Here is a 15,252-nt window from a genome sequence, read left to right as displayed (position 1 = left end):
GCTGTACGGGCAGGGTGACAGCCCCACTGCCAGTGTCCCCAGGGCCAGCACCCCCTGATGTTGCTCTGATCCCCCGCAGTGTGGCTCAGCCGATCCCCACAGCAGCCCCACTCCCACAGTCACTGGGGCACATGTCACTGTGACCCATGCCATCTCCTTGTCCCTCCTGTCCCATTACAGGGCCACAGATTTGGCCAGGAACAGGGCTCAGAGTCTGTCCTTGTGCCTGCAACACCCCGGTGCTGCAGGGACCGATCCCCTCCACCTCCTGCCATGACGTGACTCCCCTCAGGGAGCAAACCAGCACCTTCCTGTGTAACAGTGGTTACAGCAGAGGGGGAACTGGAAGGAAACTTTCCTAGAACCAGGAATTGCAGTGATTATTCCCCCTGAGCACGTGTCACTGTTTTAACACCTATTTCACTTTCACACGAGGCAGCAGTGCACATTCCTTACGGGGGTGGATCGTTTTGACGTTACTGCCGTTTATCGTAAGGATTTTGCACAGTTCTTCCTGGAATTGCAGGTTTGCTGTAGGCTTTGTAAATATCTTGTGAGTAGATCAGACTGAGAATTAGTCAGGTCTCTCGTCACTCTGTTCAGAGTGTCATCAAAAGATAAATCCTGGTGGTGATCACAACAGCGAACAGAGACGATGACGTTTCAGGCTGATCTTTCACAGGTTTTAATTGCTTTAGAGCAGAGTGGCAGGACAAACCTTGCTTTAGAGTGATTTAAGGGAGTGATATGAAAGAGTCCTGCACAGGCTTTGTCAGTGCTTCGTAGCTGGCTCAAGAGATGCTTTTAGTTGTGAGTTGTTGGTTATTTGATTGCAATAGTTCCTGTGACGCTGGAGCCGCGGCTGGTGTGTTGCGATGTGCGTTTTCAGGAGTAGAAAGGAGAGGGGAAAAAAAAGAGCTACTTAAACCATCATGTGCTGTTAACTGGAACTGAAAATCCAGTTTTCCTCCAGAGTCTCCTCCTAGTAAAACTAGTCTGGAAAATAAATTTAGACAACAGAACTGCCAGGTTTGGGGTTTTTATTGTTGCAGTGAAGAAACACGGCTTTGAGCAACCTGGTCTAGTGGAAGGTGTCCCTGCTGCTGGCAGGGGGGTTGGGACTGGATGAGCTTTAAGGTCCCTCCCAACCCAAACCAGTCTGTGATTCTATGAAAGACTGCTTAGCCCTGTTTTTCTTTCCAGGTATATAAACTCTGCAGAAGTGCTTCATTTGAAGCACCTGCCAGCATTGTTGAGCTGCAGCGTGTGTAGCTGAGTACAGATACTGGAAAAAAAAAAAGTTGATTTAAATGTGAAATCATTAGTACACCTTTCACAAGCAAATTAATCCAGGTTCTCAAAGAGAAACTGTTCCAATTTATTGCTTTCAACTGAAATTGATTTTTTCCTGGTACATCTTAACCATCCCTGATTCATTCCTGTGCGCACTCCACAGGATGAGACAGGGGCGTATCTCATCGATAGAGACCCCACATATTTTGGTCCAATACTGAACTACCTCCGACATGGGAAGCTCATCATGAACAAGGAGCTTGCAGAAGAAGGTAAGAGCAAAATACAGGGGGAGAACTGCAAGTGCTGTTTGATAGCAGCATCCCAACACCATCAGAAACGTGCCTGAGCGCATGGGGTTCCCGACACAGGGATGTGGCAGGGTGTGAGCAAGCCACATTTCCCAGGAGTGCTGTTTGTTAGTACCAGAAGGATGCTCATTAACAGGGATTAAATAATTAGATTCTGTATCTTCCTGAAGGCAGAGGCCTGCAGCTTCCAATACAAACCATCACTGTTCTGCTTGGCTCAGAGGCTTCTGTTAGCAGAGCAAAAGATGTGTTAGCACAGCTCCTCTCCCTCCACAGACAGCAGTTCTCTACTGTCAAACAAACAGCGATTCTACTACGAGGCTTCTGACAATCCCAGGGAAAAGGGGAATAATCTTTCTTAAAGGTGCTCTAAGTCACAAAAGTTGATGACAACTAGTTGACCATTTTCTTCCAGCCTGGGAGCATGAAATGGGGCACAGCCTATTCTGCATTCAGAGGTCTTTCTCACATCTGGGCTAGATTTGGAGCCAGGAGCAAGTGTTACATCCTCAGAGCAGAATCATCTTCATTTAACCCTGTACCAAGTAACAGAATTTGTCTCTAACTTTTGGTTCCTTTCTTAGGGGTACTGGAAGAAGCCGAGTTTTACAATATCGCATCTCTCGTGCGGCTGGTGAAGGAGCGGATACGGGATAACGAGAACAGAACCTCTCAAGTAATGCACAGGAACATTTGTGTTATCAAGTCAGTCATTTTCTGCAGCACAGTAGGAAGATGCGTGGCTGTAGACACTTTAGTAGCAGTTCTGTGGTTTAGTAGTCATCTTTAACGGGAAATAAGTGCTTTTAGGTAGATCCAAGGCACAACTAGGAAAGAGTATCCATTCTGGTTTTATAAACACAGACCACTGAGTCATGTTATTAGCACTGCAGGGAAAGACAATGAACAGTTAAACAAGAGGGGCCAGGAGCAAAGTTATAAAGCAAAACATACTACTTTAGTAAGTAAAGAATAGTTCAAACTCTTCCTTCTCTAAACCATTTTCTTCCCTTTATATCTGTTTCTCTGTGACAATTTTTCCCGCTGCTGCTCAGCTGATATTAACACACCAAATAGATTCAATTGCAGAAGAGAAGCACTTTCAAAAAGCAGTAAATAGCTTTGAAACCCAAAGAAGTTTTGGTTGCACTGGCTCTGAGATGCCTAGAAGGCTTTTGAGAGAAGTGTTCCAAGTGTGTGTACCTGTTTTAGAATCAGCTGGATGGTCAGAAGGGTGAAACCTCAGAAAGCCTGTGGGGCTCAGGGTTCCTCAAATAACAAGACAACAGAGCAGGAGAGGCTTATTAATTTCCTAACTTGATACTCATAGAACAGCTACTAAACTTGAACTTATTTTTATTCTCCATGCTTTAGGGACCTGTGAAGCACGTGTACAGAGTCCTGCAGTGCCAAGAGGAAGAGCTCACACAGATGGTGTCCACAATGTCTGACGGGTGGAAATTCGAACAGGTACCGTTACCAAAGAGCAGCAGAATTTTGAAAGCTGCATATGAAATAAAGAGAGTTTGGTATGAAATTGCACTTTACACTGCTCTACTGCTCCAGATAAGCAGTCTGAACTGAATGTAGTCCACTCGTGTAAAATAACCGACGAGAAAAAGGCAGAATTCACTCAAACTGCCAAGAGAGATTTAATTTCCTCTCAGGACTTCTTGTATTCTTGTCAAATCCCAGAGCAATTCTTCCCTTCTCCTGCATTTCATCACATACAGGCCCCAGTACAACAGTTTTATCCAGGAAAATTACAAGAGCCATGAAAAAAAACACAGCATGATTTTTCTGGAAGCTCAAAGCCACGACGCCTGCATTCGCTAAAGAGGAGCTGAGTGACATGAGAAATACACTCCCTGCAGATGCCTTTGTAACACAGCAGGTTCAGGGCTGGGTGTCACTGAAGTTGCATATGGCATTGCTTCCAGATTTGGTTTCTGGAATCAAATACAGTCCTCTTATTTAGGAGGATGGAGAAGTGGAAATGAGCCATACTGCATGTATATATTATATATATTAATACTATATTAAGAAACTGCAGAAGAGGCTCTGTGGCTTACAGCTCTGCTGCCTTCCCAATTAGTCCAGCTTCAGTACAAGTGGATGTTGTGGGAAACGTGCTGACATGAAGCGAGGCACAGAATTAGCAACAGCACTTTGCATCACTTGTCTGCACATATCTGTTTTGTAATGCCTGAAAACTCCCTGGTGGAGAGGCACCCAAAAAAACTTCTCACCCCTGTGAGCTGATGGTGAAATCTTGTGACTGAGAGCCCCTCGCTGCTTCATGGAAATGCAGTTTTGCAACAGCCAGGCTTTGCTGTGCAGAAGTTTACTTAATGGATTTGCCTTTCACACACACATACATGTACACCCCCAAAACCAAAAGGCTGTAGGCAGTGCCCTACGCTGGAATCTGCACCTTTAGAGCTTTCAAAGTCTTGCTTTTCAAATCTATGATGATAGGGTCAAAATTCTAGTTACAAGCAAATGCTAATGTTCCCTCCCAGTTCCTTCCCTCCAGCCCTCCCTCTGCCATCCACAACCTTTGCACACACCACTGAGATCCCTGCCAGCCTCCTTCCTATACACTGCAGGCACCCCAGGAACATTTCCTGCACATCTCACTCCAGCACACTCCCACCATCAGGAGCTGTTCTTGCCCTCCTGCAGCCTGTTGTCAAGGTCTTTTCCCAGATGTGCAACCCAGCTGGCTTCTACCCTCCCCCAAATCACACCACTTGGCATGCAGAGACACGTTAGGAAAGTCAATAACTGATCTCCATATTGGGGACAAAGAGAGCCTATTGCTAAATCTTTGCCTGGATGCCAGGGATTGAACAGGGCAGACATTCTTTTCATGGGCTCTTTGCATCCAGTCACTTCATAACATCAAAAAGACTGGTTCAGAAACCTGCAGGAAAGCCAGAACTGGTAAAAGCTGTTACAGCCTTATTGTCTGTCAGGCTTGGGTTCTCAGAGGAGCGTGTGGCCTTTCAGGTTCTCTGCCTTGTACCATTCAGTCCTGCTTAAATTAAGGATGGAATAGAAATTTGCTATTTTAAGCAGAAATCCATTCTCCTGTCTATCTACAGTTCAGTAGTCTGGAAAATTGCTATCTTTATCAAAAGATACTTTGTGTTTGTTGAATAAATAGTGGTGTGTGTGGTATTGAAATATCCAAGAGCTTAAAACAGTCAAGACAGGGAACAGGGAAACAAAAGAAAAAAAAAAATATTTTTTTTTTTATCTCGTGTCTATCTTTTGCCCTCAGCACAAACATCAAAACCTATTTAAAAAAACAGCCCCTCCAGTCTCCCTGCAGCTGCACTGTAACTGCATAGATAGTCATCTGTCTAGGAACACTGTTGACTGCATCTGTCTCACGTATAAATACAGAGCTCTGTCTTCTAAAACCCCTTAGGACATGGAAGTTTGGGTGCACGCTGCATATTAAAGTTTCCTAGATAGACACAGTTGGTAAGATCCACATTGCTTTCTTCAGATTACTTAGATTTATTATCTGGAAAGCAGAACTTAGTTGTAAATGACAAATTAGCTCTGCACTCCAGGATGTCCTTTTAATGTAATAATGATAAATGAGACAGATGGGATTTCTTGGATCGAGTCCAGAGCCCTCATCACAACAGTAATAGAATATAATCCCATTTATACAGATATCCAACTCCATTTTGACAGCATCTATGTAAAGAATGGTGCCAGTTTGCCTCATGTCCCCTAGTTAATCTAACATCTGTCTGTGGTAAAGAATTGCCTTTCCAGTTTTTACACATCAAAGTCAAAACACAAGTTGAGAGCTGAGTTCAACATAGTCTGGACCAGGAAGGCTGCATTGCCTGCCCCATGTCCGAATGAGCTGCATATTATATATGGCAAAATCTTGACGTGTTTTCCCTTTTTCTGCCCTCAGTAATTGGAAAATGTTGTGTTCAGCTTTATGGCTTCAGGCTGGAATTTCTGCCTGGGGCTCCAGGTGGCACTAGAGGCCTGTGGAGGTAGGGTTGTGTCCCTGCCTTAAAAACACAGACAAGCTTGTGACACTGGAGGCTACAGGGAGACACTTCAAGTCCAGAACGGGTCCACTGGACAGTCATAACCTCACCAAGCAATTGTAGGAAAAAAGCAAAAGTCAAGACTTACTGATAGTTACCTTAGCTTTCTCCTGTTGCACAGCTGATTAGCATTGGATCTTCCTATAACTATGGAAACGAAGACCAGGCAGAATTCCTCTGTGTCGTGTCCAGGGAGCTCAACAATTCTACCAACGGCATTGTCAAGGAGCCCAGCGAGAAGGCAAAGGTAAGGCATCTGCTCAGGTGTATTAACTTGAATTCCCCTATGCAAATAAAAAAGCCCTTCTTAGGCCAGCAGATCCATCCTTTGCCATAGCAGTTCTGTGTACCAGCTTTCCTATTTCCTCCTCTATGCATCATCTTCCCCTCTTGGAAGATTTCATGTTTTACTGCAGGACAAGAGCTAAGGCTCTTTGTATGTTTCAAATTAAGACAAAAAAAGAAATTGATGGAAAGAGATAGACTTGAAAAAGGAGGACAGCAGAGCAAGGACCTTTGAGCTTGGTCATATTTAGTAGTTGAAGGATGTTGCAGGGAGAGACAAGCTTTTTTTCCCCTCTCCCAATCCACTGTTTGTTTTTTTTTTCCCCAGGATAGCAACAAAAGGCGACATTCTTGACTCCTGGCAGGCAGCTAGGCAGGATTTCTAGAGAAGGGCTCAATCAGCTTTTACCAGCCTGTTATTTGTTATGACAGCATAAAAGATAAAAGCCAACAAGCTCCTCTCACATTAGTCCATCTCTCCTTTCTCTGCAAAAAGCAAGGACTCTGAACATGAAACTTTTGCATCTAAACTTGTCCAAGGTATTTATAGAAGCTCTCTTCTTTTACAGATTCTTCAAGAGCGAGGATCCCGAATGTAATTCAAGTGTCCACTCCAGGAGAACTCTCAGATGTCACAGCCTAGCTGGGCAGAGCATCTCTCCGCAGAGCAGCCTTGCCCCTGTACAGTAAACAAGCTAATGCAAAGCAAAGCCGAGCCTGTCCTGCCAATGGCAAATAATTCTGGTCATAACCAAAGGCTTCCCTCTTACCCTGAAAACCAAGGAAGGAAAAAAAACCTCTTCCAGTGGGATAATCCTTTCCACAAGTATTTGTTTTATTTTCTTGGCCAGCGCTGTATTGAATTTTTTCCAAAATTGTCTGGGCTGGATTCCCAGTCAGAGCCTTTGTGAAGGTTGCTCAGGTCCACAGGCTGTTGTCATCAGTCCCACCTTCCCCAGGCTGGCGCAGGTGGGAAGATCTGTATTTGAGCTGTGCCATTTCTTGCACCCAGGGCTGCCACCAGAAAAGCACAGGGACTTTGCAATGCTCCCCATCCCAATCAGCCAGCCCCCCCCAGGTCAGAAGAACAGGTCTTTAAAAGGGGGAACAAAACAACTACACATAAAAAAAACCCACACAAACTTTTTCCATCCTTGCTTTGTATTTGTTCCTTGTTCAATTCCTAAGAGCTGAGTTTAGGTCCTCAGGGGAGGGGAGCTGTGTGTACACCGAACACAGGTCTGGCTGTTCACACTAGTACGTACAGGCTCCTGGTGTCTTCTGAAGCCCATTACTTCACGTGCATCAACAGAGACCTGTGCTCACCCAGAATAGTGTTAGAGTGACAGTTATGTCCTTTACACTTCTCTGCTGAGGGAGAGTGGTGACACTTTCCCCTCCAGCACCCTGCCACGGCCATATCTTAGCCTGGTGCAAAGTCACAAGTTTAGGGACTTGTTGCTGCCAAGTTCAGCTTTGCCTTGTTTGTCTCCAGCAGTGTGGGCTCTCTGTCTCCTTCCTTCTCACCAAGGGAGGACTTCAGGCAGAATTTCTTTTGTACTGTAGCAAGCAGGTAGGTTTGTTTTAACCCATTAGATCCTTTGCGGAGGAGATCCCCTATTTACATTCAGTGATTTATCTGCAGCCCCCTTATATCCCCACCTTTAAGAGATCACCCCAAATTACAGAGGGGCATCACAGAGTTGGGGTGGGGTGGGGGGGTTTTGGTGAAAAGTTGCCAAACTGTTGTAACGTTTCTTGTCCAAAGTGATGTGTTGACTTCTGTGACTTTTTTTTGTTTGGTTGGTTGAGTTTTGGGTTGGTTTTTTTTTTTGGAATGCCTTGAATGGATGTGCAAAATGTTCGTTTGTGCCTCTCTTGAATTCTAATCTTAGCCAGACTGCAGTCACTGGTTCCCCTCTGTTCATCTGTGCCATCCCTAACCAAGGGCATGTACCTCCTAGTCTGGTAAATGGAATTTCTTAGGAATTTGCTGCATGGTTTCCCCTTTCACCTTGGCTTTGTTCTTTGTAGCCCAAGCATCCAGGCACTTGGGTCTTTTTGAATCAAGTCCTAAACTGACATTAAACGCAAAGCTTCAGAGATGCTGGAATTCACAGACATTGACAAGCTCCGAGCAGATGTTTCTCAATAAAGTATCAGAAAATTCCTCACCTGGACTGAGGAGTTTGGCTCCTTTCTGGAGGACTTCAGCTACCTGTGGCTTCCTTCAAGTTTTGAGATAGAATTAGGCAGGTTTCCCATCTTACCACTTGTTGCTGACAGGGCCTTGCAGTAGCAGGACGTTGCCAATGGTCCATCAACCAGCTCAGCAAACAGGACGTGCAGCAACAACACCGAGTGACACCGCCGCACTCTGCCTCTTCTCAGTCCCGTATGTACTCTTGCCTGTCCTCTCCCATCCTGCTTTGCCAACACACCTCCTCCGGTGAAGGCTTTGCCTCGTTCTCAAGAATGACTGGTTAATTATCTGTGCTAGTTTTAACCCTGCTAACAACAGATTGTGCCAAATGTCTTTGAATTCACGTGGTGTCAGTTACAGGCTGTCGAAACGCAGCTGGCTTGCCATCGTGCTGAAGAACCCAGCTCTTGTTCTTCCCTCCATCTTCCCTGTTGATCATGTGGTGAGATGATTTTGGTGTGATTAGACCATATGCCTTGGCTGGGCCTAAATAACACTGTGATGTGTATAGATATCTCTCCTCTTGTCAGTATCTTGTAGCCTCAGTCATTGTCCGTCTGTGCTCACAGCTAAGAACTCAAGACGTGCATGTATACAAGTTAGCAGCCTAAAGAAGCCCTTTAACACTCATCTGTCTTCTTTCCCTTCCTCAGAGGAGGGAGATTCTGGGAACTGGTCAAGGAATATCAAACTAAAGGCAACAGGAACTGGTCAAGCTGCTTTTGTCACATCAATGTCAGCCAAGCACCTTGCTGTTCAAACCACGGAGCTCACAGCAGCACTGTTTGCAAAGGGAGACTTTCTGTCCAGTACAGCTCAAATAGATAAAAAAAAATTATACCTCTTTGCTTTTTCATATCACCAAAAATGCCATATGTGGTGAAGCCCACCAGAGGATTGCCTGATGGAAGAGTGATGCCATCACTCTCCCCCTGAGCCACAGAGAGCCTGAAAATTACCATTACTGGTTGAGTGGAACAGCTATTTAATTCATCCTTACAAGAAAGACTCTCAAAGTTGCATCTTGGTTTTCCCCTCTGCTCTGCTCTCTGCAGCAACGATGGGATTGAAGACTTTGGGTTTGATTGTAGGGTCTTTTTAAGTTCAACAGAACAAGTTTGTGGTAGAAAACCAGTCATGGGTACTGACACTCAAGTTCTTTGGTGGTATTTAGGACCAGGCACGCAGTCCATCCAGAGCAGGTACATTCCCAGTGGAGGATTTCTCCCTTCCTGAGTGTGCTAGGTCACCTTTACCCTGAGACCAAGGCCGGTGTCAGCGTTGTGCACCAGTTGCATCCATTCTGTGCTCAAGACAGGGCTTTTCCCTCCATTGCCTTTCACTCAGTCACAACTATCTCAAAACTAGCACTGAATTAGGATGAAATTTGTCCCATTCGCTCTAAAAAAGGTAGCGTGTTGTGGTGAGTAGGGTAGGTGAGTAGGGGTAGATCTGCTGGTAGCCAAGAGCTTGTGCCTCTTGGGAAGGTTCACGTCAAAGCATTAATCTGGGAATGGAGAGTAGCACACTTTGGGGTTTGTTGTAAAACTTTCCCAGTGGCCTAAATTGTTCCATTGTGGCAAGACTGGAAATAACTTCTTAAAGTGTCTTTGTTTCTGCACATTTAAAAATAAAAAAATAATCTCTTTTTCTCAGGGGTGACTGAGTGGGCTGAGGCAAAGGAGGCAAGGTTCGCTGCGGGGCGGTGGGACGGAGCAGCTCCCCAGTCCTGCAGCTGGGCCGCGGGCTCCTCCCCTGGGGTTTGCCTGCAAAACCCAGAGGTTTTTGTACAGTTTGTCACACGTGTCAGTGCCCTTTGCTACTGTTTCTCTTTGTTTATTAAATGTGTTTGAATAACAGTTGAGATGCTCTGATTATTAATTATTTATATATATATATTTTTTCCCCCCAATAAAGATTCTGAAATGGGTTTGAAAAGTTTGAACCATGTCTGCAGCCGGCTGCTTTCTGTGCATCCCTTTGCCACCTGACCACACACATTCTCCATTATGGGGAAAGAAATGGGAAAATTGGGTACCTGCTTCTGGCTCCCGTTCATTTGTAACTGATTTGCCAAGAGGAGAATATAATGAGATTTTGGAATCCTTAGTTTCTTTCAGAGAAAAAGAAACTGAAACGTGTTTCTGTTTTTCTGTTACACAAAAGAATCTAAATTTCTAAATTTACTGTCCACTGACAACTAGGTTGTTTCAACTGACAAGTAAAACATTAATACAAGCATTAAACATGAGTAGCTAAGAAAGGGAGAGGATTTTCTTTGTCACCTTTCATTTGCTAAATGCCTACTCGACTGTGGACCAGCACAAATGGCAAAAAAAAAAGTCTGACCATTTCAGACAGCTCTGTCCCTTCCTCTGCCACTGCCCTGGGCAGGGGGCATTAACCCAGAAACCCTGGAGGGTGTTTGAAATAGTTGCTCTATTACCTCTACCCTGAAAGCCACCAGCCTTCCCCACGTTTGTCTTCAGTGAGACCAGTGGATTAGCTGAGATTTTGGTTCTTTCCTGTTTACAGAGAATTGCAACTCAGAAACACTTGAAACACAGAGGTACGGACAGACAGACAAGCAGTGGGGAGACAAACCAGGTATTCAAGCTTTGGTGATGCCTCAAGTTGGATAACGCTGATGATTCAGTCCCAACACAGGGAGGAAAAGGAGGAGAAGCAAAGATGTAAGTGAAGAATGGGAAAAATTGGATTAATTTAGTCTCATTTTTAACTACAAGTGGCTGCTGATCACTGGAGCTGCTCTGAGCAGCTGGGGTGGGGGCTGCCTCCCTCCATTCCATCCCCACTGTGACAGGAGCCTCAAAGCAACCGAGGAGGGAAGGGGTTGGCACATCCCCAAACCAGGGTTTAACACCAACACAGTGGAAGAAGACAAGACTCTTCCCTCCCTTAGGGCAGGCATGGCTGAGCCAAGTCACCACGTAGCATTTCAGATGGTGCTTTTCAAACCTTCTTGACCCCCATCCCCATATCTCCATGCCAGACCTGACTGCAGGTCCAGACTGCCAGTGAACTTGCCCAGAGCAAAGCCGTGCTCAAGTGCCTGCAGCATCTTGGGCAGAGAGGAAAACTGCAGGGCTGGCCCTGCTGGCACCACATACATATTCATTCACGTTCACAAGGCAGGACTTGTCAGCAGAAATTCAAATTACAGCCGGCATTTCAGGCCTGCAGCCATCACCTCCCTGCTCTCCCACTTGAGAACTGTCCTATAAGGCCACAGAAGCTGGAAAAGCCTTTGTGCAGGACCAGGCAGGTGGTTCCTCTAACACAATGCTACATCACCACGCAGAAGACACAAGTTTTTGCAGAAACCACAAGCTGGAGCAGCCAGGTCTTTGTACCATCCCACCCTTCCCCATCTGAGACTGTGCAACCCACTTAACTTTGAAAAACAATTTATTTCCTTCTTGCTGCAGAAAACACAGGTGATGTCCCAGCATTACCAAGCAGCAAGAGGTTCTGCTGGGTAGGCAGCAACACTCTGTGCGTTGCTTTACCCAGAATAAAAAATGAACCCTGTGCACCATCTCTTAATAAGCAGGTCCTGCTGTGGCCGGGGGCCAGGACAAAGCTCACCCCTCCCTGGTGCCAAAACCCAGGTTGGGCTGGTTCTGTTGCAGCAGAAGGGGAAAAGGGGGATGGTTTGCAGTAGAATTGGTCTCAAGAGAGGGTTAAGTACCTGGCTCTTGGCTGGGTTTGTCAGAGCACCTCAGGCTGCTTCCAAACCCTGCTGCCCTGAGAAGATGTGGGGTACCCAGTGGGGGTACCTCCCCAAGCAGCTCCATCCCTGGGGCTGTGCCGCTGCCAAGGCAGGAGGCACATAGCACAAAAACACCCAAGGAACTCAGTACCTGCCCATGGTGGGATTTGGTCCCTCCCACCTCCCCAAAGGCAACTGAGGGAAACAAATTTTCCAGGTGCTTGGGAATAACAAAACATCACCAAGATTTTCTGATAGCCACCGAGTAAAGTCAGTAAGTAGTGCACACATCTGAGCTGCTACAGGGGGACTTCAAAACCTCTTCATTGGCCATTTAAGCATTGGAGAGGGCATAGAATCCCAGACTGGTTTATGTTGGAAAGGACCTTAAAGCTCATCCAGTCCCAACCCCCCTGCCAACAGCAGGGACACCTTCCACTAGACCAGGTTGCTCAAAGCCTCATCCAACCTGGCCTTCAACACTTCCAGGGAGGAGCAGCCACAGCTTCTCTGGGCAACCTGTTCCAGTGTCTGACCACCCTCACAGTGAAGAACTTCTTCCTAATACCTCATCTAAACCTCCCCTCTTCCAGTTTCAAGCCATTTCCCCTTGTTCTGTCATTAACTGCCCTTATGAAAAGTCATTTTAAAAAGGCATAAAAGGAGCAATCCCAATTCCCTCCTCTGGAAGGAAAGGCTCCGGCTCCCACTAGGGCTGAGCCCACCCTGGCTACCTCACCATGTCCAAGGGCCACTTGGCTCCCTGGGGCTGGGGTTCACCTCACCACTACACTGCAAAACACCCATTAGTCACCCCAGCCAGCAGCTCCGCTTCCCTCTGCCAGTTTTGCCTGGGGCACAATTCATTTGTTTTTCTGGCCTGCCCGCTCATGTCTGCGGACAAAGAGGAAACACAAACTGACATTACAGATAGGAAAGGGTTTTAGCAGCGTGGAGACACCCATCAGCATCCAACAGCTTGGCCTGGGGCTCCAGCAAAAAGCAGTGGAAAATGCTGCTGCAGTTCCCCTCTCCACACGGGTCTGGGAGGGTGAAACCCAGCGGTGCAGAGGTCTGGCCACAACTGTACACATATCTTGAACAACACACAAGCTTCTGCCTCAGGCTCTTGAGTAAAGATGAAGATCAGTTCATCACTTATGCACCCACCTTCTCCCGGAACAAGGTTATCGAGCCAGATCTATTTACAGACAGAAAGCCTGCAGATATTTTCAACCCAGCTTACTAACTTGTTTGGGAAACAAGGGCCTTAGCCATGTCCTTCCACCTAGATCTGGTCATGAGACAATCACTGAAGGTTTAACTCAACTTTCATATGGGCAAATAATCCCCGTGTACCCTCTCCCTTCCAAGGCTGGAGAAACATGTTGGTTTCTCCAAGCCACAGTAAAGAAGGAGCTACAATCCCCTAGCAATTGCCATCAGATAGTGGTGTAACAGATGAGCAAAGTCATAGATATTTGACCTTCTGGCAATATTTCCTATTGGAAGCCTCCATCCCTCCTAGAGGTTCCTCAGACTTCAACAGATGGAAGTTCATCATCAGTCTGAAGTGCAAGGAGTCCTCAACTTTTGTGGGTCTCAAACAGATCCTCAGTGAGCTGAGAGCTCAGCTGGTCTCTACGTCACCAAGAAAATACTTGGGAAAGGTGAGCACCTTCCACTTGTTATTTAGCTCAGGGCAGTCTGGGCAGCAGGTCCTTCAGCATGGCCAGGAAAACATGCACCAGTGATCTTGATTAATTCAAATGACAGTGGCTAAAAATGAGGAAAACTGTTTGGGCAACCAAGTAAAGAGTCAGGCCCTTAACCCAGGCACTGAGTTCAAGATGTCTCAGAAAAACAGGCAGATCAGTCACTAGAGGGCTAGGAAAAACCTCATGGTTTTCATCTAAAATTTGAATGCAGAGAAACACGTGAAAAATAAGAAGGAGGTTGTATTTGCCAAATGAAAGGGGTTTTATCCATGAAACAAAGGCTCAAGACCATGTTTTGCTGTTTCCACACACACACCCCTGACAACATGACCCTTAAGGCACACAGTGAGCTGCATTTCCCAGCGGGATGAAGAGCTCCTGTCTTTCCTTTTCCAGGAATCACAAGGCTGAACATCATGATGTCTCTGAGTATAGGCAGGTAGAGCCTGGATTCCAGCACTAATCTTTTGGATCTCCTTTCCTGCCCTGTTGTGACTCTAGGCATCACCTGCATCTTCCTTGGACAAGAGACCTGAGCAGGACCTGGCTGTGATGGCAGAACAAAGCAGCCAAAGCTGCTTCTCTTGACTAGTTGGAGCCCAAAAACCTACTGGCTTCCTAAACACAATGCGCCACAACTTCTGGCTGCCCACCTTCGATCCTCTACAACCTCTTCTCCACCTGCTCCAAGGATCCAGCAGGGAAACACTTCTCTTGATCCTTCCCCCACTAAGTCCTTTATTCCTTGTTAATAAAAGCCAAGGTGAATGACCATTCAGAGTTTGATAGAGAAGATCTGCTAGGCAGAAAATCACAATTGTCACTGCTCAGGGTCCCCAGATGTCAATCCATGGGAGAGATGAGCTGCAGCAGGGTTAGACTCTCACCCACAGCTGCAACACAGCCCATTGCCCCCTCCCTGTGCCATGTCCTCATCTACTGGCTGGAGTTTTCATGCAGCTCATGATAAGGTAACTCCATTTCTTTAAAAGACCCACTTTTGAAGGAATATTTCTTCAAAAGATCCATGCTTGATTCTATGATTTTATGAACACACCACCCTCCTCACTTTCACAAACGCAGGAAATTTATGGAAGAAAAGCTTCTAGATATCCTCAATGACCTCAGCCAGGCTCTTAGCAAAGACCATCTCTGTCCTGCTCCCAGGGCAGCACAAACCCACAGCACAGGATAACGTGTCAGGTCAGGGTGTCACACAGCACTTCCAAAGCCTCCTCCATCATGAATTTACACAAGCACATCTTTCTCAGACTCATCTCCAGTGCCACCCACATTGCCTTGGGGACAGCTGCCCTTCTTGGCACTGACCTGCCCACCTACTGCACAGAGCACAGGCTCTAGCAAAGCCACAAGCAGTGGTTGGGGGGACAATGGCAGTCAGGAGGTCACGGACCGTCTTGCACACAAACCATCTGCATTCACCCACCAGCCAGAGATTTGCCACCAGGGTAAAGAGCAGGGACAAGCCATGTCTTGCTGGATTCCTGTGAGCTGATGGGAGCTGTCAGTGCATGCTCTGGTGCCAGCTGCCTCCTCAACCCCCATTTCCCATCTCCAGGCTATCCTGGTATTGGTTAATGGTCATTAAACTAGTCCCAAAAGT

At 46.4% G+C, this 15,252-nt stretch overlaps 1 protein-coding gene across 1 annotated transcript; it reads left to right on the top strand.

Moving 5' to 3' along the window:
- Positions 1–1,456: 1,456 nt before the first annotated feature.
- On the top strand, positions 1,457–6,802 carry KCTD2 (potassium channel tetramerization domain containing 2; the record flags this gene model as incomplete). Its single annotated transcript, XM_010172858.1, has 5 exons — positions 1,457–1,565; positions 2,189–2,280; positions 2,979–3,074; positions 5,811–5,936; positions 6,544–6,802. Coding segments are annotated over 5 exons (453 nt in total), but the record flags the coding sequence as incomplete, so codon positions are not given.
- Between the last annotated feature and the right edge of the window lie 8,450 nt (positions 6,803–15,252).

This window comes from Antrostomus carolinensis, unplaced genomic scaffold (assembly GCF_000700745.2).
Source record: "Antrostomus carolinensis isolate BGI_N321 unplaced genomic scaffold, ASM70074v2 scaffold32187, whole genome shotgun sequence".
In the NCBI taxonomy this organism is placed as follows: domain Eukaryota; kingdom Metazoa; phylum Chordata; class Aves; order Caprimulgiformes; family Caprimulgidae; genus Antrostomus; species Antrostomus carolinensis.
This window is presented reverse-complemented; position numbering and strand designations above follow the sequence as displayed.